Raw genomic sequence first — 23,422 nt, 5'->3', positions numbered from 1 at the left:
GATGTCTCTGTTTGTGTCTGTGTGAGCAGCAGTGACACAGCCCTGAGCTCACTGTGTTCAGGTGGGAAGATGGGGGGCAGGGCAGGGCTGTGCGGGGAGGTCCCCATCATCAGTGAGCCCTGAGGTTACACACAGAGGGGGTTCAGGTGTGAGTTCCAAATGTCCTAAAGGGGAATGTTCCGAGAGATTTCATCTAAATATTCCCTCTCAATTTGTTACTACAATTTTTAAATCCTTACCCAAGGATATGTTTTTATTGATGTGAGAGAGAAACATCAGTCAGCTGCTTCCTGTACACCACACACCACACACACCCCAGAGACTGAACTTGCAACCTGGTATTTGCCCTGACTGGGAATCAAAACCGAATCCTTTTGGCACACAGACACAATGCTCCAGCCACCTGAGCCACCTGGTCAGGGCAATATTTTCACTACTTTTAACTGCTGTACAAACTTTTAAGTAACTCACGTACAATATGGTAGTGTTTAGTTGTACTATGCTTAATAATGTGCTGCTAGTCACTCATTACTATTCTCCTTAGCTCTCTCCATGCTAAGTGGCCAGAAATAGCCCAAATCATGCCCCCAGGAGAGGCTGGCAAGGGCCCTACAGGCTCCATTTCCCGTGGGCACTCAGCCTGCGGCTGCCCCATAACCAAACGCACTCTGGTGAGCTCTCCCTGCAGGGAGCACGCCCACACCCTTCCCTTCTCTCACAGGCGCGCATCTCCTAACCTCCAAGGGACCCCAGGAGACTTGCAACCAGGGGAGCAGTGGGCAGCAGCAGCTGGTCTGGGCTCACCCGGACCCTGACCCCAAGGCTCCCTTTTCTCTGACTTCTCGGGGAGCCAGAGCAGCCCAGCCTGTTGCTTCTGTGCCCTTGTTACTCTGTCCTGAGTGTTTTTGCTTTGGTCAATAAGTTCTTTTCTAAAAAAAATAGGCCACACACTCTGGTGGCCTGTATCTCTGGATCAATCATACAGCCTTAAAGTCCCGGGCAGGGCCATCTGATTGGCCATGTTTAGGTCACCCGCCTATCTTCAGCCAGGGTCAGACAGTCACACTGCCGCTCACCAGACAGTGGGTGCCAAGCTCAGCAGCCCCCACCCCCGGCCCTGGGACAAAGGTTTGGCCCCACAGTTGAAGCGATGATGCAACAGCAAGGGGTTCAAGAAGACACATAAAACCCGGTTTCTGTCCTAGCCGACTTGGCTCAGTGGATAGAGGGTCCGCAGAGACAAGCAGCTCCATCACGGACATCACTCCACATATTCAGCTGACCGGCCCGTTAGGCCACCTGCCGCTTGGTGGAAAGCTCAGTGTGGGGAACGCTCCATCTCAGAAAGGGTGTCCTTCCTCGGCGTCCCCAGCAAACCCGCCTTCCAGCTGCGCCTTGGTGCCTGCGGCTGCTGGCAGGACCTGGTGAGACTCGGGATGAGGGCAAGGTGTGCCTGTCTCTCGCAAAGTGAGGGAAGAATGATGGTCAAAGATCAGTGGGACTTCCTTGCGCACATTTAGGGATTCCTGTACTGACTGCCTTCATCCCACTCCAGGGCCTTCCCTTCAGGATGGAACGGAGCGGCTGGCCAGGGGTGATGAAAGCGATCACAGTGAACAGACAGAGCCCGCAGCCCCGCCACGAGTCCGCATGTGAGAGCAGCAGGCAGAGCAGCCGTGAAAGAAGGGGCAACTGGAGGGAGGGCCCGGGAAGGAGGGGTGCCGCTGAGGGGGAGGGTGCTCCAGGGAGGGCAGTAAGCTTCTCCTTCCTTCCTCTTAGAGACCAAGTGAACTTACTACAAATGCTAACTCCTGCCCTGGCCGGGTGTGGCTCAGTGGATAGAGCGTTGACCTGCGGACCGAAGGGTCCCAGGTTTGATTCGGTCAAGGGCACATGCCCGGGTGCGGGCTTGATCCCCACCCTGGTCAAGGGATGTGCAGGAGGCAGCTTATCAATGGCTCTCTCTCATCATCGATGTTTCTAACTCTTCCTCTCTCTTCCATTCTCTCTATAAAAAAAAAAAAAGGCATAAAAATGCTAACTTCTGAGCCCACCTGTACTCTACTGCAATGAGAGCCAGGCCCCAGGAGAGAGATCTAATCTTGCATGTGGAGGCTCACGCCCCCCCCCCCCCCCCTAAATGCAGGCATCACTGTGGTGCGATGGCCCTGAAGGAGGAGCGACCCAAAGCCAAGCCAGGGTGTGAAAATAATCATAAAAGGAGTCACTTTAAAAGGGAGCTGCCCCAGAGGCGCTGCCTGGCAGTCTCATGCCTCCAGCCTTCGGGAGTTAAAACAGGGCAAACTAACCTTTGCTCTGGACCTGAAGCAACACTGTGTCCCAAAGAACTGTTTGCAAGAATAACAAGAAAGCAGATGAGACTGAGGACTGAGGACGGGTGACCTGGAAATTAGGTACATTGTTGAGAGTTCGGCTCCTACATTGCCTAATCTGAACCCACAGAAATGCTTGCTTTCTATGGATGCCATTGTTCCCTCCCTTTCCCCCAGCTGCCCGGCCTCCCTCTCCTGATCTGACTCCAACTGGGGTTCCCCCAAACAGCTGTTCTCTTTCTTTTTTAATCCTATATAATAAACCCTAATATGCAAATCGACCAAACGGCGGAATGACTGGCAGAACGGCCAGTTGCTATGACATGCACTGACCACAGACCAGCAACCGGAGGCGATGGTGGGGGGTGTGGGGCCAGCCAAAGCGGTCGCCCCACAGATGGCCCTAGTCGCCAGCCAGGCCTAAGGACCCTACCCTATCTATTGGGAACAGTGATTTAGAAATGAAAACCTGGCAAGGCTACTCTAACACTGAAAAAACAGGATGATGCAGCGATGACACGCATGGACTCTGGCTTGCACATGTTGTGGTCAGCCCTGATTCTGACACTTATAACTATGTGACAAAGCCAATTACTTAACTTCTCTCTGCTTCAGTTTTTCCACCCATAAGATGGGGGAAATGGTACTGCTGCCCCAGAAGGACCATGTTCTGTGCTACTTTTTGTAATCAGGGCAAAAATATGTAGCTGCCCATACAGCAGCACCATGCCTTTCACCTGGATGAAAAGTATGATGACTGGTGCATGTCCAACTGCCGATTTAGGCCCGACATCCCCTGAGGGGCCCCAGATTGCGAGAGGATGCAGGCTGGGCTGAGGGATACCTGCCCTCCACCCCCGTGCACGAATTTCCTGCACCAGGCCTCTAGTATTAAACAGAATGCTTGTTGCCTCTCACTTCAGAAGGCCTTTCATTATTTAGGTCACCAAGGGTGTGTCCAGCCAGGGGGCAAGGAAAGAGGCTAAAGCTTCTACTTGCTTTTTTTAAAAATATATTTTATTGATTTTTTTACAGAGAGGAAGGGAGAGGGATAGAGAGTTGGAAACATCCATGAGAGAGAAACATCAATCAGCTGCCTCCTGCACACCCCCTACTGGGGATGTGCCCGCAACCAAGGTACATGCCCTTGACTAGAATCGAACTTGGGACCCTTCAGTCCGCAGGCCGACGCTCTATCCACGGAGCCAAACCGGTTACAGCCTACTTGCTTTTAGAGTTTCTATCTCGGAGGAAAGTTGGGATAGTACAAACTCCTGGAGTGCACTAAGCAATGTGTGAGGCTGGGAGAGACCTGCTGTAGTAGGTTGCTAGGCCGCCATCTGAAAGACCACAGACAGGGTGGCGTAACCAGAGAGAAGGCCACGGCAGTCTCTGACCTCAGCACCCAGCACCGGCATCGGAGGCCCAGTAATTTTTTTGTTGTGGGGTGTCCTGCCCTGTGCATTGTAGGATGTTGAGCAGCACCCCTGGGATCTACCCACTGGACACCAGTAACAGTTCCCAATTGTAACAATAAAAAATGTCTCCACGCCGGCTGGCGCGGCTCAGTGGCTGAGCACTGACCTGTGAACCAGGAGGTCACGGTTCCATTCCCCATCAGGGCACGTACCTCAGTTGCAGGTTCGATCCCAGGCCCCGTAGGGGTGTGTGGGAAGCAGCCAGTTGCCGTGTCTATCACGCATGGATGTATCTCTCAATCTCCCCCCACACCTTTCCACTTTCTCTAAAAAAAAAAACATCAGTGGAAAAAATATCCTTGGGTGAGGATTAATGACAACAAAGAAAATGGTAACTACATGAGTATGTTAATTAGCTTGATTGTGGTGATTGTATCAATATATGGGTATATCGAACTATCAAGTTGTACACCTTAAATATACACAGTTTGTATTTGTCAATCACTCCTCAGTAGAGCTGGACACAGCTTCTGAGGTGAGGAAAGCGAGGAGGGCTGCACTGTAGAGCAGAGACGGGCATCAACGGGGCGGGAAGTGTAAGGGGGTTGGGAAGGATGCAGATCCTGGTGCCCAGGGAGCTGGCATGCACGTGTTCTCCCACTAGCGGCTGGCAATCAGGGAGAGGCAGACATTATTCATAATTTCAAGGACCAGCTCCAGTCAAATAATTCATCACATTAATTCAATGCCAAAATGACAACCAGACATCCTGGCCAGGAGGGCAGGTTACATGAACGAAGATGCCCAAACCCTGAGTGTGGCCCTCACTGACCACCTTAGGGTAGTTCAGTAACTGGTCAGCCGGCTGGGCAGAGGGAAAAGGGGAAGAGACCCAAATGAGTGTGACTCTTCTCCCTTCAGGACACCCTCCCTTAGTTCACACTCGTTGAACGACGTAAACTGATTTACACCTTCTCTCTCTTCAAGCTGACAGTCTATGCCGAGCTCTGCCCTGACCAAACAGTGAGAAATGAATGCAGCGCTAGCCAGTCTGGCTCAGTGGATAGAGCGTCCGCCTGCGGACTGAAAGGTCCCGGGTTCGATTCCCGTCAAAGGCATGTCCTTTGGTTGCATGTTCCCAGGCCCTGGTCGGGGCTCGTGCAGGAGGCAACCAATCGATGCGTCTCTCTCACATCGATGTTTCTCCCCGTCTCTCCCTCTCCCATCCACTCTCTCTAAAATCAACGGGAAAATGTCCTCGGCTGAGGATTAAGAAAAAGAATGCAGATGCCACCTAGGAAAGCGTTTTCACAGGGACTCTAAAAACTGTAGCTGCAGGAGATACTGTTTGCAAAGGCCACTGGCCAACATTCGCTCGTAGCACCCAGACTGAACCAGAAATCACTCTTTAGGGAAGTGTGATTTGGGTTTCTATGGTCTACAACGTACATGAAAGAAATCAACTTCTTCGCAGTTATCACAGAACCAGCAAACAAAACGAAAATGAAACACAGGTGAATTAAAACAGAGCCCTCACTCGCGTTGGTCAAAGTGTGAAATTACAGCCGCCAGGACAAAGGAGACATGGTGTTCCCGTGCCGCGCTCCGTAAGCGGCCAACACGCGTGTAATGTAACCATAGAGCCAGGACGTCTGGTTTTCAGTAACTTTCTAAAGTAGCATCATCTACTTCCCGCCCGCTCAGCAACGTCATTAGTAAAGGTTTGGATGCGCTAACTAAATTCTTGCCAGCTGTCTTTTCTCCTGTTTATGGAAAATTTTGTTTCAAAATGCTCAACCACATTGTGAGAACACAGGATTATGAAAAAGATGCTCTAAACTAGGAAATGTCATGAACACCGATTTTCTTTTCTTTTTTTAAAATATATTTTATTGATTTTTCACAGAGGAAGAGAGAGGGATAGAGAGTTGGAAACATCCATGAGAGAGAAACATCGATCAGCTGCCTCCTGCACACCCCCTACTGGGGATGTGCCCGCAACCAAGGTACATGCCCTTGACCGGAATCGAAGCTGGGACTCTTCAGTCCATAGGCCGACGCTCTAGCCACTGAGCCAAACTGGTCAGGGCTGAACATTGATTTTCAACTGTTTTTCATTTCATGGCACACATAGACTAATTACTAAAATTCTGCAGGACACCAAAAAACATATCTTTGCCGATCTGAAAAGAAAAGTAGGTATAATTCTGATTCATTCACACCGGATGGCTATTGTTTTGTTGGCTGTTGTCATTTTATTATTTGACAATCTAAGGGAAAAGAGGTCAGTGCCCGACTAAATAGTCAGGTACTGCATGTTTTAAAAAATTGTCGTGGCACACCAGTTGAAAATTGCTGATCTAACCCAACATACTTTCATTTAAAGTTAGTCCCACCCTGGCTGGGTGGCTCAGTTGATGGCGCATCATCCCAGGCACCGAAAGGTCGCCGGTTTGATTCCCAGTCGGGGCACATGCCCAGGTTGCAGGTCCTGGTCCCCTGGCTCAGGGTGCAAACAGGAAGCAAGTGACAGATGTTTCTCCCTCACATGGATATTTCTCTCTCTCCCTCTCCCTTTCTCTCTCTAAAATCAATAAAAACATATTTTTTAAATATATTTTATTGATTTTTTACAGAGAAGAAGGGATAGAGATAGAGAGTTAGAAACATTGATGAGAGAGAAACATCGATCAGCTGCCTCCTGCACATCTCCTACTGGGGATATGCCCGCAACCCAAGTACATGCCCTTGACCGGAATCGAACCTGGGACCTTTCAGTCCGCAGGCTGACGCTCTATCCACTGAGCCAAACCGGTTTCGGCAATAAAAACATATTTAAAATAATAATAACTGATCCTCTGAAAAGAGAAATGGACTTACAATTCTAGTCCTCGCTTTGCCATCTAACAACTTAAATGAGTCACTTTTAAGATGCAAACATCAAAATGAGATTTGCGATGGCAGCTTTGTGAAATGCCAAGTGCTGTACAAGTCTGAGTGTTTGATCCGCTGCCCTGATGCTTTCTGAATGCTGTGCTTACGATGTCCACTGGAAGAGTAACCACCTGTAGAAACTTTTATGCTCCTTGCTTAGAAGGAAACCCCTCTGCGTGAGCAGGTAAAGCTTTCTCTGCACCTAGAAGGAAGGCAACAAATTATTATATTGTCTGTCACCCAGGAGCTTAGAACAGCTAGGACCTAGTTCTGGCTCTTTTTAGGGGACATGGTCACAATAAAAAATCCTGCTTATGTGCCAGGCACTGCACTGCGCCAAGTGGTTCACATAAATGGTGCAACTCTCACAAAAACTCAGTGAGTCTAGGCTAGGGCAATTGTTTCATCACACGTAAAATGGGGGAAACAGCAGCATTTACCTCAAAGGGCTGTTGCAAGGATCACTAGACTATCTGTAGAAGCTCTCGGCACAGTGTCTGGCAAAAACTAAGTGCTAAATACACGTTTACCAGTGATTGGTGCTCTCCTCTCACATACAATCAGGCGCGGAAAAAAGCGAATGAAAGAAAGAGGATTTTAAGCCCAGGCCTGACTCCCAACTTTCTTTTTCTTTCCTTGTTTTAACTACCTGCCCATAGTAAGTTCCCTGTTTTGACTTTGCCCTCGACTGTCCTCAGCCTGCGCCAACGCCTGGCTAAGCGAGCTGCTCAGTAAGTACTGGCTGAACGATGAAGGCTAGCTGTCCAGCCGGGTTCCGCTACACCTTTCCGGACTCGGTAGATCTTTGCGGTCTCTGTGCAGGTGTCCCGTCTGCAGGCCCCGAACAGTCTGTTCTGGGAAATGACTCGTCTTCCCTCTCCCTCCCCAAAACAAGTGTCTGAGGTCAAGGATCCCAGCCCTGGCCGGGTAGCTCAGATGGTCAGAGCATCTGTCCCCATATCCAAAGTTGTGGATTGGATCCCTGGTCAGGGCACATACAAGGAGCAATCAGTGAGTGCATAAATTAAATAAGTGGAACAACGAACCAATGTTTCTCTCTCCCGTTCTTTCTCTCTCACTTTCTAAAAATCAATAAATTAAAAAAAAAATACTTCAAGCCCGGCTTCCGTGGCTCAGCAGTTGAGCCTCGACCTATGAACTAGAAAGGTTACGGTTCGCTTCCCAGTACCCCTGGGTTACGGCTTGATCTCTGACAATGCAGGAGGCAGCCCATTAATGAGTCTCTCTCATCATTGATGTTTCTCCCTCCCCGCCCCCAACCCACCCCCCCACCGCCTCCCTTCCATTCTGAAATCAACACCCCCCTCCAAAAAAAGACTTCAAGGCTCCCAACCTATGCCCTGCACACTCTGCAATAGCCCTACACACCTCCGCCCCCACTCCACGACATTCCCGCTGCACCCACAGCTCCCTCCCACCTCCCGCACTGTAGGCGCAGGCGCACTTCCCCGCGAACTACATCTCCCACAATCCCAATCGACCGGACCACCTTCCGCTCGAGGTGGGGGGGAGGTGGGCCAGGTCGCCCCGGGGCGGGACCGGGCCTCCTGAAATGTCCTGCCTGTGTCCTCGTGGGTAGAATTCGTTTTGAGAGAGAGCTTGGGAGCCCGGGAAGGTAGGACACCTGTCCCGATTGGGTACGACTCTGCCCCCCGCCGCCTCTCAGGTCCCCTCAGAGTGAAGCGGCATATGGTCTGGTCCGGAGGGGACCCCGGCGCGCGCGGAGACTCCGGGGACTGAAGGGCGGCGCGCGCGCATGCGCGGAGGCGCGGCGTGGGGGCGGGAGCCGCGCAGCCCCTTCCCCGCGTCGGTGAAGGTGAGTGGGGGCCCGGCGGGGCGTGTCCCGCGATGGGACTGACGCTCCCCCGCAGCGACCCCCGTTGGCACCACCACCACCTCCCAGCTTCTCTGAAAGCCCTGGACCCCAATTGTCCCGAAAGCTGGGGTTCTCAGGCGCTCCTGTTCGGCGTTCATACACCAAAATGCCTCTTAGAGTTACGCCACTGCCGCCCTGGCACTGCCATTCCCGGGCACCGGTCTCTCTCCTCCACGTGCCATCTGTGCTTACGGAGCAGCTCACCTGTGGGGGGCTCCCCTTTCCCCGGCTCTCCCCGCCGGCAGCAGCTAGCTCCGGCCCGGCCAGCCCTGGAGATGGGAGGCCCGGTGCGCGACCTGTCCCCCCAGCTGTCACCCCGCTGCAGACTGCCCGCCCGCCCTCTGCACCGCGTGAGTCTTCTCTCTGCCCTTGACATGATGAGGCAGCCAAACGCCAGGAAACAACGGTGCTGATGGAGCTTATGACCAGCGGGATCCAGACAAACGTTTTCTTTCTTTCTTGAAATACATTTTATTGAATTTTTACAGAGAGGAAGGGAGAGGGAGAGGGAGAGGGATAGAGAGTTAGAAACATCGGTCAGCTGCCTCCTGCACCCCAACTGGGGATGTGCCCGCAACCAAGGTACATGCCCTTGACCGGAATGGAACCCGGGACCCTTCAGTCCGCAGGCCAACGCTCTATCCACTGAGCCAAACCGGTTAGGGCAAGACAAACATTTTTATTTTTTTTAAATTAAATCTTTATTGTTCAGATTATTACATTTGTTCCTCTTTTTTCCCACCATAACTCCCCTCCTCCCAGTTCCCACCCCACCCTCCGCCCTCACTCCCCACCCACTGTCCTCATCCATAGGTGCACGATTTTTGTCCAGTCTCTTCCCGCATCTCCCACACCCCTTTCCCCCCCAAGAATAATCAGTCCATTCCCTTTCTATGTCCCTGATTCTATTATAATCACCAGTTCATTCTGTTCATCAGATTATTTATTCACTTGATTCTTAGATTCACTTGTTGATAGATGCGTATTTGTTGTTCATAATTTGTATCTTTACCTTTTTCTTCTTCTTCCTCTTCTTAAAGGATACCTTTCAGCATTTCATATAATACTGGTTTGGTGGTGATGAACTCCTTTAGCTTTTCCTTATCTGTGAAGCTCTTTATCTGACCTTCAGTTCTGAATGATAGCTTTGCTGGATAAAGTATTCTTGGATGTAGGTTCTTGGTATTCATCACTTTGAATATTTCTTGCCACTCCCTTCTGGCCTGCAAAGTTTCTGTTGAGAAATCAGCTGACAGTCGTATGGGTATTCCCTTGTAGGTAACTGAGTTTCTTTCTCTTGCTGCTTTTAAGATTCTCTCTTTGTCTTTTGCTCTTGGCATTTTAATTATGATGTGTCTTGGTGTGGTCCTCTTTGGATTCCTTTTGTTTGGAGTTCTCTGCGCTTCCTGGACCTGTAAGTCTATTTCTTTCACCAGGTGGGGGAAGTTTTCTGTCATTATTTCTTCAAATAGGTTTTCAATATCTTGGTCTCTCTCATCTTCTGGCACCCCTATAATTCTGATGTTGGTACGCTTGAAGCTGTCCCAGAGGCTCCTTACACTATCTTCGTATTTTCGGATTCTTTTTTCATTTTGCTTTTCTGGTTGGGTGTTTTTTGCTTCTTCGCATTTCAAATCTTTGCCTTGATTCTTGCACTCCTCTGGTCTGCTGTTGGGAGTCTGTATAGTATTCGTTATTTCAGTCCGTGTATGCTTAATTTCTAGTTGGTTCTTTATCATAACATCGAGGGTCTCATTAGGTTTCTTGAGGATCTCACTACATTTATCGACGGCTTCTAGACAGTTCTTAAGAGACCTTAAAAGTGTGGTTCTGAACTCAATATCCTCCATTGACAGTTTTGTCCTGTTTCTTTGTCTCCGCATTTTTTATGCTTTCTTGGTGCACCCCCTAGTGGTCTTTGTGCCCAGTCTTGTTGGAGTTAAGCCTTGATTGTTGTTGGCAATACCGGGGGTGATTTGACCTCCAGGCTAACTGGCTATGAGAGTCAGCTGTGTCTGCAGTGGGAGAGCTTCTGTGCTGGATCTCTAAGGCGGTGCTAATCTAGCGTTTGCCTGAGGCTATCTGGCAAATGGCTCTGCGCAGGGCTTGGGCGGGGCGGGTCCCTGGGGATCTACAGGGCGGGCCGGAGCAAGCAGTTATGGCTGCTCTCAGTTCCGTCCCTAGGGGCTCTGCCTCACAGAGTCCCAGCAACCGCTGCAAACCTCGGAGAGAAAGCTGCCTTCGAGTTCCGACCGAAGCCAGACAGTCCCGCTTCTCCTGTTTGAGTCTGGGTCCCTAGAGACTCGCCCAGATCTGGAGCTCAGAGTCTGAAACTCCCTCCCGATTGAAAACAACAACCGCGCCCTCCGCCGCCAGCCCGCTCCGCGCGCACTCCGCACCTCAGTATTTCACTTCAGCACTGCGCCTCCTCTGAGTCTGGGTATGATATTCTCTTTCCTCCTAGTTGTAGAATCTCCACTCAGCCAGCCTTCCTGTGGTTCTGGATGATGTCCGTTCCATCGTTTAGTTGTTTTTTGAAGTGGTTGTTCGAGGCAGCAATCTCCGGCATTAACCTATGCCGCCATCTTGGTTTCTCAAGACAAACATTTTAAAAAAAATATATTTGTATTGATTTTTAGAGAGGAAGGGAGAGGGAGAGAGAGAAACATCAATGATGAGGTAATCAATGACGGGCTGCCCCTTGGGGACTGAGCCCACAGTCCAGGCATGCGCCCTAATGAGAATCCACCTGACCTCCTGGTCCATAGGTTAGTGTGCCCTAACCCTAACCATTGTGCTTATACTGTGCTTGGTTATGCGACTTGGCTATGCTGCTTAACCATCTGGGCTTACATTTTCTCTTAAAAATAGGAGACTGGGTTAGTTGATCTCTAAGAACTTGCCTGCTCTAAAATTCTGTGCTTAGTGAGTAGAATCCAGATTATATCACAATGTGTTAACGCTAGACATCATCGACTTCCATTTCTCTGCTAACATTAGTGAAAAATAGCTAGAAGAATGCTGTCAGCCGCCTTCGGAAGAACTGCCCATAGCGTGCTTGTAATTTCTTCCTTGTTGCTGCACATATGAAATTAGCAGATAACCCAACTCTCTTCCCCTTTATTTGTTGTCATTTTATAGACCGTTGCTAGGAAGAACTCTGGGCATGATAATCAACACCTTGCATGTGATGATGGCCCAACTCTTAAGATCTCGTCTGATAAACGCTGCGATGATTCGTAATCGAGTGAACATGCTCCCATCTCTTGGAGTCGTTGGAAACAGAATGATGTCAACTCATAAGTCACCAGAGAAGATGAGAGAATATTACAGGCGGCTGAATCTGGAAGTAGGATGCTCTGCAGACGATGTCAGGGAATCTTTTCGGAAGCTCGCCAAGCAGTACCACCCAGACAGTGGCTCTCCTACAGCGGATTCTGCCACGTTCATAAAGATCGAAGAAGCGTACAGGAACGTGCTTTCCCACGTGACGCAGCAAACGAACGCCCGGCAGAAGAAAGTCGAAGACGCAGACGATGAGGAAGAAAACTCCAAATATAAAGCACCCCAACACAGGCATTACTTAAGTTTCGAAGGTATTGGTTTTGGAACTCCAAGTCAACGAGAGAAGCAATACAGGCAATTTAGAGCAGACCGTGCCGCTGAGCAAGTGATGGAATATCAAAAGCAGAAGCTGCATAGCCAGTACTTCCCTGAAAGCTTAACTGTCAAAGACGTGAGACAGACTAAAGAACAAAAGATAACTCAAGCCATCGAGCGGTTAGTGGAGGATCTCATTCAGGAGTCGATGGCAAGGGGAGACTTTGATAACCTCAGTGGGAAAGGAAAACCTCTACAGAAGTTTTCCGGCTGTTCATATATTGATCCCATGACTCACAACCTGAACAGAATATTGATAGATAACGGATACCAACCCGAATGGATCCTAATGCAAAAGGAAATAAAGGGTACTATTGACCAACTCCGAGAGTCCATTGTAGTGTCCAGGAAAAAACTGGGGAATCCCATGACGCCCACTGAACAGAAACAGTGGAACCAAGTTTGTGAGCAGTTTCAAGAAGACATCAGAAAACTAAACAAGCGAGTGAACGATTTTAATTTGATTGTTCCCCTCCTCACCAGGCAAAAAGTCCATTTTGATGCCCAGAAAGAAATCGCGAGAGCTCAGGAAATATATGAGACCTTTATCAAATCCATGGAAGTCACAGAGAAAAACCCAAACAAAATTGATCAGGGCGAAGGGGAGAAAACACCTGGAGTCAAGACAGGGTTTTTCAACTGGACGAATATGTGGAAATTCATTAAAGCCTGACCATTTCCACGTTCACGGCCCCGCCCCAAATCCTTTTCAGTTGTACTGACATCAGACAGAGAGGCTGGGGTGTATGGCTGTCACACAGGAGTTTGAGAACTGTGTGCCGTACTTTTCACAAAACTGACCACAGCTCCGGTGATGTGTGAGGAGAAAGCTGGGAGAAACTGTCACAGAAATGTCACCCAGCTTTGCTCTGGGTGAGAAGGAAAGAAAAGACACTCTAAGAAAACAATTTAATCCATTGCCAAGTATAATCGCCAGTCATCAGGTGAGATGCGTTAGGACAGGGACTTGGGCTGGGAATCAGAAAGGGCGTTCCAAATGTCGTGGTGCAGATTTAAACTCTAATCACTTCAAACCAGTTGCCATTTGCCATCTTCAAACACAGGCACTTCAACAACAAACCAAAAACATCAAAAGTCATAAACGTAAACAAGCATGTAGACAGCTGGGTTATCAAAGCTCAAAACCGTTGTAAGACTTTGGGACACTCTGTGGGCGGAAACGTTAAGATGAGGACATCAGCCTCTGGAGTCACTGCTTTTCTTTATAAAGGTCTCTGTGGGCACTGAATTTTAAAAAGTATATCTGGGTTGTACTTTTTCCTGACTAACTTCACGATCCATTGGCTGCAGAAATGGCCCGGCCACGCTGATGACTTCGCTATTCTAGAAACAGACCCCTGGGTCCACTGTCAGAGCTTTCAGTGCATGTTCTGGTCTCCAGGAGTGGAAAACCCTTGGGCTCAATGGAAACCTAAGATTTCACTTCTGGCTTCATCTCTCCTCAGAGATTGAAATGATCGGTTTACATAAACGTCCCTGAGGTCTGTCTCTGTCACGTATGGGACTCCCCAGAGCCTTTGTCAGCCACGTGAAAACCTCCATTTCCTGCCTTAGGGCTCGCATTTCCTGTCTTAGGAACCCTTCAGTGAACAAAGACAATATGCCTGAATGTACCTTTGGCAAATGACACGGAGTTTGACCTTCGTGAGATGGTTGTGTCCCGTCCACTTTAAGAAAATCTGACTTTCTGAGGTGTAAGTGCTCTGGCCACAGAATTGGGCAACCCGAGGGGTCTGGGGCGTGGTCACAAGGAGCAGGTCATGTCCTCGCCAACCCCGCAGCGCTGCGTTCTGGATGCGGTGCAGAGCGTGGCGCGGGCCGTCTCCTGTGTGAACAACAGCTGTTCCGTAAAACGTGATCGTTAAAACAAAACTACGTCTTCAAAAGGAAACTTCAGACCTTTTTGCTTAGAGATGGGGCATTGATTGCTATAGGAGGTGATTGTTTTATTGATGAGTTGTTTGGCTTCTAGAATGATAGCATTACTCTAAACAAAATGGTGGACAGTACAACATACAGCTTTATAAAATTTCCAGAACATTTAAAAGGCGATGATTCTGTTAGTCTTGCGAAAAAGGGAATTCAATGTGTGACACCCAATTGCACTGAAGGAACATATAGCAAGGAAACCATTTTCAATATTGGATAATGGGAAGGTGAAATGATCAAAAAACTCTGGTAAATCCTTAATTTCAGCACAGCACACTTTATGTTTGTAAATGTTAATAAAGTTAATTTTAATGATTAGTCAATGCTCCACAGTTACATAAACGGCTAAAACAATAACCACTACGGCGGGGCGGACTAGAAGGGGTCAATGGGGGGGGGGGGGAAGGGGGACATATGAAGCACTTTCAACAATAAAGATTTTAAAAATAATAACCGTATTTTTGGCTGACCACCTAAATGCTTTTTTTAAAAAAATCTTTTAGATGGACGATATAAAAACTGACTGTGACATAGATTATTCTTGTTAATTCTGGCCCGGCTGACGTGGCTCAGTGGTTGAGCATCAACCTATGAACTAGGAGGTCACAGGTTCGATTCCCGGTCAGGACACATGCCCAGGTTATGGCTAGATCCGTGTGCAGGAGGCAGCCAATCACTGTTTCTCTCTCATTGATGTTTCCATCTCTCTCCCTCTCCCTCTCAGAAACCCTGACCCTGACCCAGTGAGCTCCAGGCAGTGTGATGCAGGGGAAGCGAAAGGCGTGGAGCCAGGGAGACTTGCGTTTAGATCCGGGTTTCGCCGTTCACCGTCCACTGGTTCTGTGGACCTTCCTGAGCGCCCCTTTCCTCATCTGGCAAACGAGTGCAATCAGGTCCAACCTGCCCGGTTGCTGTAACCCTTAGAGGAGAACGGGAGAGGCGGGGTGCTGGGTGGGGTCTTGAGGTTGTCAGCGGAGGCGTACTGCCCTCTAGAGGACTTCTGGGAAATTGCGGGGGGGGGCGAGGGGAAATCCTCAGCTAACATATGATTAGAGTTCTGTTTAACCCATCCCACCAGGACGCGGTGCTGGCTGGTCTCTATTCTGATTGGTGCTAAATATTTTGAAATCACCCCTGACCACAGGCACTTAGGAGGTGGGGCCAGGGAGGCAGGGGGCTCACAATGCACCAGGCAGTCGACCAAAAGGAGGGCTTTCTCCATGTCCTGCCCAACATCGAACATCCCACCAGACACGCGTGTGGGTGAAAAGTGCGTGTATAGCCAGCTCAGCCTAGAACAGAATTACATTTACGTGTATATAAACACTGCAGGCTTTTTGCATAATTTATATACACGAATCCCCCTCCCCCACACAAAGGCAAGGGCTATGAGAATTGCCTTCGTTTTCTTGGGAATTTTACCAGGAATTGTACCCCATCTTAGAAAGCATGACTGCGGCCCCCGGCTCCTGGCTCTGGACCAGCACGCGCGCCTGCCGTTTGCACTGGGATGTGGGGTGCAACAGGCACCAGAGGAGCCTGGAGAGCCGCTTTCATTTCGAACCAAACATTACTAAGCTGCTGGTGTCGTAGCCAGCACCCAAGGTGACCTCCAACCCCCCCCTTTTTGATATTCGCCTTCTGTGTGGCGCCCTCTCACAACGTCTGAGAGTTGGTCTGTGTGACCAGTAGAATAGGGCCAAAGTGAGGGCATGTTTCTCTGAGGCTTGAAGCTTCCTTCTCTCTCTCTCTCTCTCTCTCTCTCCTCCCTGCCCCCCCCCCCGCCCAATCACTCACCTTGGGTGGAGGAGCTGCCATGTCTGAGGCAGCCGTGTGGACAGGCATGTGCCCAGCACTGAGGCCTGCAGCCCACAGCCCGGGGGTGAGCCGCAGGGGGAGCGGAGCCTCCAGGTGCCTGCAGCCCCAGCCGCCAGTTTAACCACAGACTCATGATGACCCTGCATCGGAATCACTCAGCTAAGCGGCTCCCAGACTCCGGACCTTAGAAACTGTGCAGCCCGGCTGGTGTGGCTCAGTGGCTGAGTGTCGACCTATGAACCAGGAGGTCACAGTTCCCGGTCAGGGCACAAGCGCAGGTTTCGGGCTCGATCCCCAGCAGGTGCGCAGGAGGCAGCCAATCAATGTTTCTCTCATCAGTGTTTTTATCTCTTCTTCTCCCTTCCTCTTTGAAATAAAAAAGAAAAACGAAACTGCAAAATAATGAATAAATGGTTGCTGTATTAAGTTGCTAAATTTGGGGATGATTTGCTATATAGCAATAAATAATGTAATGGACACACGGGTCTCAACTTCATCAATAAACATTGTTTTAAACATATTTCATATGTGCTACTCTTCAAGTGTAATGACAATCTACAGCGTAAACATTGCATGTGGGGATGATTGCTTAATTTTGGGGTCACCTATTGTGCTTCCGTTATATGGTCCCCAAAGGCCCTCTACCGAACTGCTCTATGGCTTCCGGTACTAACTACTTCATGACTGCATCTTTTGCTGGCCCACCTGCACCTTGTTATCCACTGAAGAATTTGTCTCCATATAGGTCTTTAAAATATATATATGTAATTGATTTCAGAGAGGAAGGGAGAAGGAGAGATAGAAACATCAATGATGAGAGAGAATCATTCATTGATTGGCTGCCTCCTGCACGCCCCGACTCTGGAGATGGAGCCCGCAACCCAGGCCTGTGCACTGACCTGGAACTGAACCGTGACCTCCTGGTTTATAGGTTGACTGACACTCATCCACGGAGCCATGCTGGCTGAGCCCGAAGCAAGATTTTAAAACTTATTTTTAAAAAGCCAACCTTTACAGGTCAGCAATTTAATTTTTTAAGGTTGCACATATTTCAAAAGTAATTTATTAAGTGAATATTTATTGGGCACCTAGATCCTACCTAGCACATGTATCAAGATGAGAGATGATGTAACTATAAATGTATTATTTGACTACATAACAGTCTCCATGAAAATGAGAATGGAGTGGAAGCATAACAAAAGTAGGGGTTGTTCCTCGTGCATGCATGCTAAGGTCTACAGCAGCGACGGGAGTAGAGGGGTGGCACTTTGGGATACAAAACCTTTTATTTCATCATCCCTCAGGTGCAAACTCTTAGAGTCCCACTGATAGTGCCGGGATTCACACCAGGCGTCTTCCTCAAACTACTAAGTCAGCGGTTCTCAACCTGTGGGTCGCCTAAGACCATCGGAAAACACATATATCATTACATATTGTTTTTGTGATTAATCATTATGCTTTAATGATGTTCAATTTGTAACAATGAAATTGGGGGTCACCACAACGAGAGGAACTGTGTTAAAGGGTCGCGGCGTCAGGAAGGTTGAGAACCGCTGAACTAAGCGGTGTTCCACAGCCTGAGGAGATGCAGAAGGCGCTTTGGGAGGCTGTGGAGGTCATGCTGGAAACGCAAGTGTCTTTAAAGGAGACAGTGGGGAGGGCGCTGACCGTAAGACAGCCGTCGTCCGGGCGGGTGGCCGGGAAAGGCGTCGGGCAGGTGTACTGCGGGACAATGCGGGTCACAGCACTAGTTAGAGGTCGGGACCAGCAGCTCCCCTTCCCCGGGCTCCCTGTCCGAGCGGCGGGGCTGGACAGGGCGTGCGTGCAGCCTCAGTTCCCGAGGCCGCTCCGGGCGCAGCGCCCTGCTCTGGGCAGGTCGCGGCCAGTGGCTCTGGGCTGCGGGCAACGGCAAACGGGGGCCCTTCGGGCGCAGGGACGGCGGCGACCTCACCGACGCTGACTTGGAGCCGGCGCTGCACGAGCGGAAACGCGGCGGGGGCAGCCGGGTCACGGTGGGGCCAGGTCTGTGCGGCCGCCAGTCGCACCGAGCGAGTCCGGCCAGGGCGACGCCGTAGCCCCGCCCCCTCGAGCCCCGCCCCGCCCCCGGCACGCCACTTGCTGCGCGCCGATTGGCCAATGCGGTGCGCACGGCGCCGCGCCCCGCCCCTCGGCGCTCTCACCTCGCGCCGCCCTCCGCCCGCGGCCCCGGGGCTGAAGTGGAGCGGAGCCCGCCGGCCCGGCCGCGGCGCAGGCCCCCTCGGCGCGCCCCCAGGGTCGGCGTGGGCGGCGGGACTCGGGTGAGTGCGGGCGGCGGGTCTCCGCGCGCGGGGAGGCGCCCAGGCCGCCGGGCCGGGCCTGCGGAGGGCGGCGGTGCCCGGCGGAGCGGGCCTGCGGGGCGGGGGCCTCCGCCGCCCCCTCCGGCCCAGCCGCGTCCCCTCGGGCCCTGACCCGCGCTCGGCCGGGCGGGTCGCACCTCCGCGTGGCCGCGCCGTCGGATGGCGGCTTCGGTCGGGGGGTCTGGGGAGGTTTGCGCGGCGAGCCCGCCGGCTTCCCCGGGCGGGAGGACGGGGCACGGCCCGCGCGGGGCGGCTCGGGGCTCCGTGGCCCCTCCGGCCCCTCCGAGCCGGTGCCGGGCCCGGGTCTGTGCCGGGGGCGCTCCTCCGACGTCGGTGCGGCGCCCGGCAGGGCAGGGTCGGCCTTCCCCGGAGAGGGGCCCGCGCGGCGGGGATGCCCGGTGCGGAGCCGCCGAGATGCCGGCAGTGAGTGCGCGTGTGCGGGAGGCGCGGGGTTTACGGCCAACACCTGGCTGCCGAGGTGATGAGCCTGAAAGGTAACGCCTGGCGGGTGTGAGCCGGGCGTGTGCGTGTGCGTGTGCGTGTGCGTGTGCGTGTGCGTGTGCGTGTGCGTGCGTGCGCGCGCGTGTGTGCGCGGGGGTGGGGGGCTCCCATGGAATGGATGTCACAGCGTCTACGCTTCTCCAAGGCATGAATGTCCACTGTCAGCCTTGCCTACCTGGCCTCAATCCATCTTTTTTTTATTTAATTATGATTTTTTAAAAAAAGTCTTTTTTGCCGAGTCAGTCCCTCTTCTTAACAGCCACCTCCCCCGGCCCTTACTCCCCGGCCGGCGCTTCTTTCCCACCATCGCAGCCGCTCCGTGTCTCCCCTTCTTTCAACCGCGTAGCTTTAGACGTAGAACAAACGTTAAACATTCTTACCGGCAATGGAGTTGCAAGACTTCCTTCTTTGTAAACATTGTTAAATTCTTCAATCCGCTTACATTCCACGTTGTTTGCATTATTTCAGGAGTGCAGCCTAGTGGCGCTCCCGTCTTAAAGTGAAAAGCAGACTTGACTTTGAGTGTCGTGCGGCTGGAAAAGCAGGTGTTGGGGCGCAGGCCGAGGGGTCTTCCTCTTCGGGAGACACGCCCTCCCCACCCAGCCTCTGCCCTCGGATTTCCGCAGCCTGGCTGGCTGGCCTTCCCTGAATTCACTTCTGGGTCCAAGCCACAGCATTTCTTATCAGCTTATCCTTATTTGCTCCTTTAATTGATTACAGCCACATATTCTGGTTGTAAATTTCTTTTAATTCCACAGAAGAATATCAAGTAAAAAATCCATACAGCATAAAGGTATATAAAGTATAAAGGTAGAATTCCTTATTTCTTCACTTTGCATCCATTACAGCCTGAATTCCACTCACTAGGAGGGGATCAGACCATAATACTATTGGGCACGTGGCTTAATATAAAGACACATTCCTGAACCAGTTCTGTGAACCTACCTCATTTTTAAAATGCCATTTTTTGGAGGTATTCTAATATATTTATCATTCCCTTATTGATGGACATTTTGGTTGTTTCTGGGTATTAGCCATTAAAAGCCTTGCTGCGTAAAAATCCTTTTGGCATTGTAGGATAAGTTTCAAGTAGCTAATTTAAACAGATCAGTATAAATTTTTTTTTAAATATATTTTATTGATTTTTTTACAGAGAGGAAGGGAGAGAGAGAGAGAGCTAGAAACATCGATGAGAGAGAAACATCGATCAGCCGCCTCCTGCACATCTCCCACCGGAGATGTGCCCGCAACCCAGGCACATGCCCCTGACCGGAATCGAACCTGGGACCCCTCAGTCCGCAGGCCGACGCTCCATCCACTGAGCCAAACCGGTTTCGGCCAGATCAGTATAAATTAATGTTCTTTTCCATCTTTTTAAAACGGATTTTTTATTGCAAAGGCAGGAGCTAATTCTGTTTGATATGAATGCATCTCTTAGAAGCTGTGTGTCCTTTTATATTGAGAAGTTGGATCAAGAAAATTTTGAGAACCAGGTTAAATAATGGGGAACTTATTAACTTTGTTGCCACTTAGTGGCTTGACTTTCAGGTTATATTCACTCTTGATTGGCTTGGCAAGAATAAATAGAGAAGGCCTTTAGGGAGAGAAAATGTGAATTGACATATTTTGTTTAATAACGTCTGGTGGTAATCCCCTTGAATGTCCGACAGTAAGGACTTCTTGTTCTCTTTAAAAAAAATTTTTTATTGGTTGCTTTTAGAGAGGAAAGGAGGAAGAGACAGATGTCAGTTTGTTGTTCCACTTATTTATTTATTTAATATATTTGTATTGATTGAGAGAGAAATGGAGAAGAAGAGAGAGAGAGAGAAACATCAGTGATGAGAGAGTATCACCAATCGGCTGCCTCCTGCACGCCCCCCACTTGGGATCAAGCCCACAACCTGGGCATGTGCCCTTGACAGGAATTGAACCTGGGACCCTTCAGTCAGCAGGCCCATGCTCTATCCACTGAGCCAAACTGGCTAGGGCTCTCTTGCTTTTTAAAATAAGCTTTACATGCCCTGGCTGATGTGGCTCAATTGGTTGAGCGTTGTCCCATGTACCAAAAGGTCGCAGGTTCAATTCCCAGTTGGCATATACCAAGGTTTCAGGTTCCATCCCCAGTCAGGGTATGTATGAGGACAATCAGTTGATGTTTCTCTCTCACACTGATGTTTCTCTTTCTCTCTCTCTCAAATCAATGAAAACATATCCCCAGTGAGGATTAAAAAAAATAAATTTTATTCAACGCCAGCCGGGGCTTCCCTTCGCACCTGCCTTGGCCTGGTGCTGCCCACTCACTCACCTGCTCCACCACCTGCCATGGGTCCTGCTCTTGTCAGGGCCCATCAGGGCCGGCAACACCTGCACTGCCGCCCACTGCCAGCGCCACGTTGCTGATGCCCCCATGTTCCTCACCGCCCCCTGGTGGTCAGCACCTGTCTAACTCTCTGTCGGTCAAACTCCCACTTGTGGGGACAATTTGCATATTAGCCTTTTATTATATAGGATGTACACATATACATACATACAGGATGTTCCCAAAAATGTATACACACTTTAACAGCTGATTCTATTACATTTTGAAAATGAAATGTGCCCAGTTGGTGTGGCTCAGTGGTTGGGTATAGACCCATGAACCAAGAAGTCTCTGGTTCTATTCCCATTCAGGGCACATGCTCAGGTTGTGGGCTCCATCCCTGGTAGGGGGTGTGCAGGAGGCAGCTGATTAATGTTTCTCTCTCATTGATGTTTCTCTCTCTCATTGATGTTTCTCTCTCTCTACCCCTCTTCCTTCCTCTTTCTTTAAAAAAATCAATAAAAACAGCCCACCTGGCATGGCTCAGTGGTTGAGTGTCATCCATTGCTGCAGTCTTTGCAGCACGGGTTCAGGAATCTGGAGAAGGGCTGCACATAAATGAAGAGGACTAGACAAGAAATATAAATTTCAAAGGCATTGGGGGAAGCCAGGTGGAAACTTAGCTCTAGTGACTAAGCTGCCCGAATCTCCAGACCAACAGCTTTTTATTAACACACTAGAGGCCCGGTGCACAAAAATTTGTGCACTTGGGAGGCTCTCTCAGCCCGGCCTGTACCCTCTCGCAGTCTGGGACACCTCGGGGAATGACTACCTTGCTGGCTTAGGCCTGCTCCACGGGGTTTTGAGCCTAAGCTGGCAGTCAAACATCCCTCTGGCAGCCCAGGAGCCCTTAGGGGATGTCCACTTGCCAGCGGGGAGCAGGCCTAGCTGCAGTCGGACATCCTTAGCGCTGCTGAGGAGGCAGGAGAGGCTCCCACCACCACTGCTGTACTGGCAGCCATCAGCCTGGCTTGTGGCTGAGCAGAGCTCCCCCTGTGGGAGCGCACTGACCACCAGGGGGCAGCTCCTTCATTGAGCATCTGCCCCCTGGTCGTCAGTGTGTGTCATAGTGACCAGTGATTCCCAGTTGTTCTGCTGTTAGGGTCAATTTGCATATTACCCTTTTATTATGTAGGATTTTGCCCTTTAGCAAAGCAGATATACACATCAAAGGTAAGGTTTGGTAAACAATAAAGGATTATCAGGTTAGGGCAAACTGCGGCTCGCGAGCCACATGCGGCTCTTTGGCCCCTTGAGTATGGCCACGAAATTTCAATCGTGATGTACGTGTGTACCCTCACGTGGTATTTTGTGGAAGAGCCACACTCAAGGGGCCGCAGTTTGCCGACCATTGGGTTAGGGGAACTGCCCTCAGCTGTTTGGCAGCAGGTAATAATATGCAAATCTTCAGCCCTGCTGAAGATGTCCATGAGCCTTCTGACAAACGTCTCGCATTTGTTATGCCAACTACTGCTCGTAGCCTCCAGCAGACCAGGAGGTCATGGCTTGATTCTAGTCCTGGCACATGCCTGGGTTGCAGGCTCGATCCCAAGTAGGGGGTGCGCAGGAGGTAGCTGATCAATGATTCTCTTTCATCATTGATGTTTCTCTCTTTCCCTCTCCTTTCCTCTCTGAAGTAAAATATATATATATATATATATATATATATATATATTTTTTTTTTAAATAAAAAGTCAATAAAAACATATTTAAAAGGAAAATGAAATGTATTTTAATAAGCACTGCCTTTATAATTATCCAAAGTGTGTTTACATTTTTTTGAGACACCCTGTATATACGCATTCTATATAATAAAAGCCTTAATATGCTAAGTGGTTGTCTAGTCAGCCATTCGACCAATCAAAGTGTGATATGCTAATGATATGCTAAGGCCACTCAACCGCTCGCTATGACGTGCACTGACCACCAGAGGTCAGACAGTCAACCAGTTACTATGATGTGCACTGACCACAAGGGGGCAGACACTCTGGTAGGTTAGCTTGCTGCTGGGGTCCAGACGATCAGGACTGAGCAAGACAGGCCGGACATGCTCTAGAGCCCTCCTTTGGTCCCTCCCTGGCTGGCCAACCTCCCGCATCCCTCCCCAGCCCTAATAGTGCACTGATGGGGTCCCTCGGCCTGGTCTGTGCCCTCTCGCAATCTGGGACCCCTCAGGGGATGTCTGAGAGCAGGTTTAGCCCAATTCTGCAGGCCAG

At 50.3% G+C, this 23,422-nt stretch overlaps 1 protein-coding gene across 2 annotated transcripts; it reads left to right on the top strand.

Annotated features, from left to right (window-relative positions):
• Positions 1 to 8,213: 8,213 nt before the first annotated feature.
• Positions 8,214 to 14,588, top strand: DNAJC28 (DnaJ heat shock protein family (Hsp40) member C28). 2 transcript variants are annotated; one of them, XM_059686354.1, is made up of 2 exons: positions 8,214 to 8,321; positions 11,724 to 14,588. In XM_059686354.1, the coding sequence occupies exon 2, from the start codon at positions 11,749 to 11,751 to the stop codon at positions 12,913 to 12,915; it is 1,167 nt and encodes a 388-aa protein (XP_059542337.1). In that variant the 5' UTR covers positions 8,214 to 8,321; positions 11,724 to 11,748; the 3' UTR covers positions 12,916 to 14,588. The 2 variants fall into 2 exon arrangements, with proteins under 2 accessions (XP_059542337.1, XP_059542336.1); XM_059686353.1 differs by having other exon boundaries at positions 8,216 to 8,522.
• The last annotated feature ends 8,834 nt before the right edge of the window (positions 14,589 to 23,422 follow it).

Source organism: Myotis daubentonii, chromosome 3, assembly GCF_963259705.1.
Source record: "Myotis daubentonii chromosome 3, mMyoDau2.1, whole genome shotgun sequence".
Classification (NCBI taxonomy): Eukaryota; Metazoa; Chordata; class Mammalia; order Chiroptera; family Vespertilionidae; genus Myotis; species Myotis daubentonii.
This window is presented reverse-complemented; position numbering and strand designations above follow the sequence as displayed.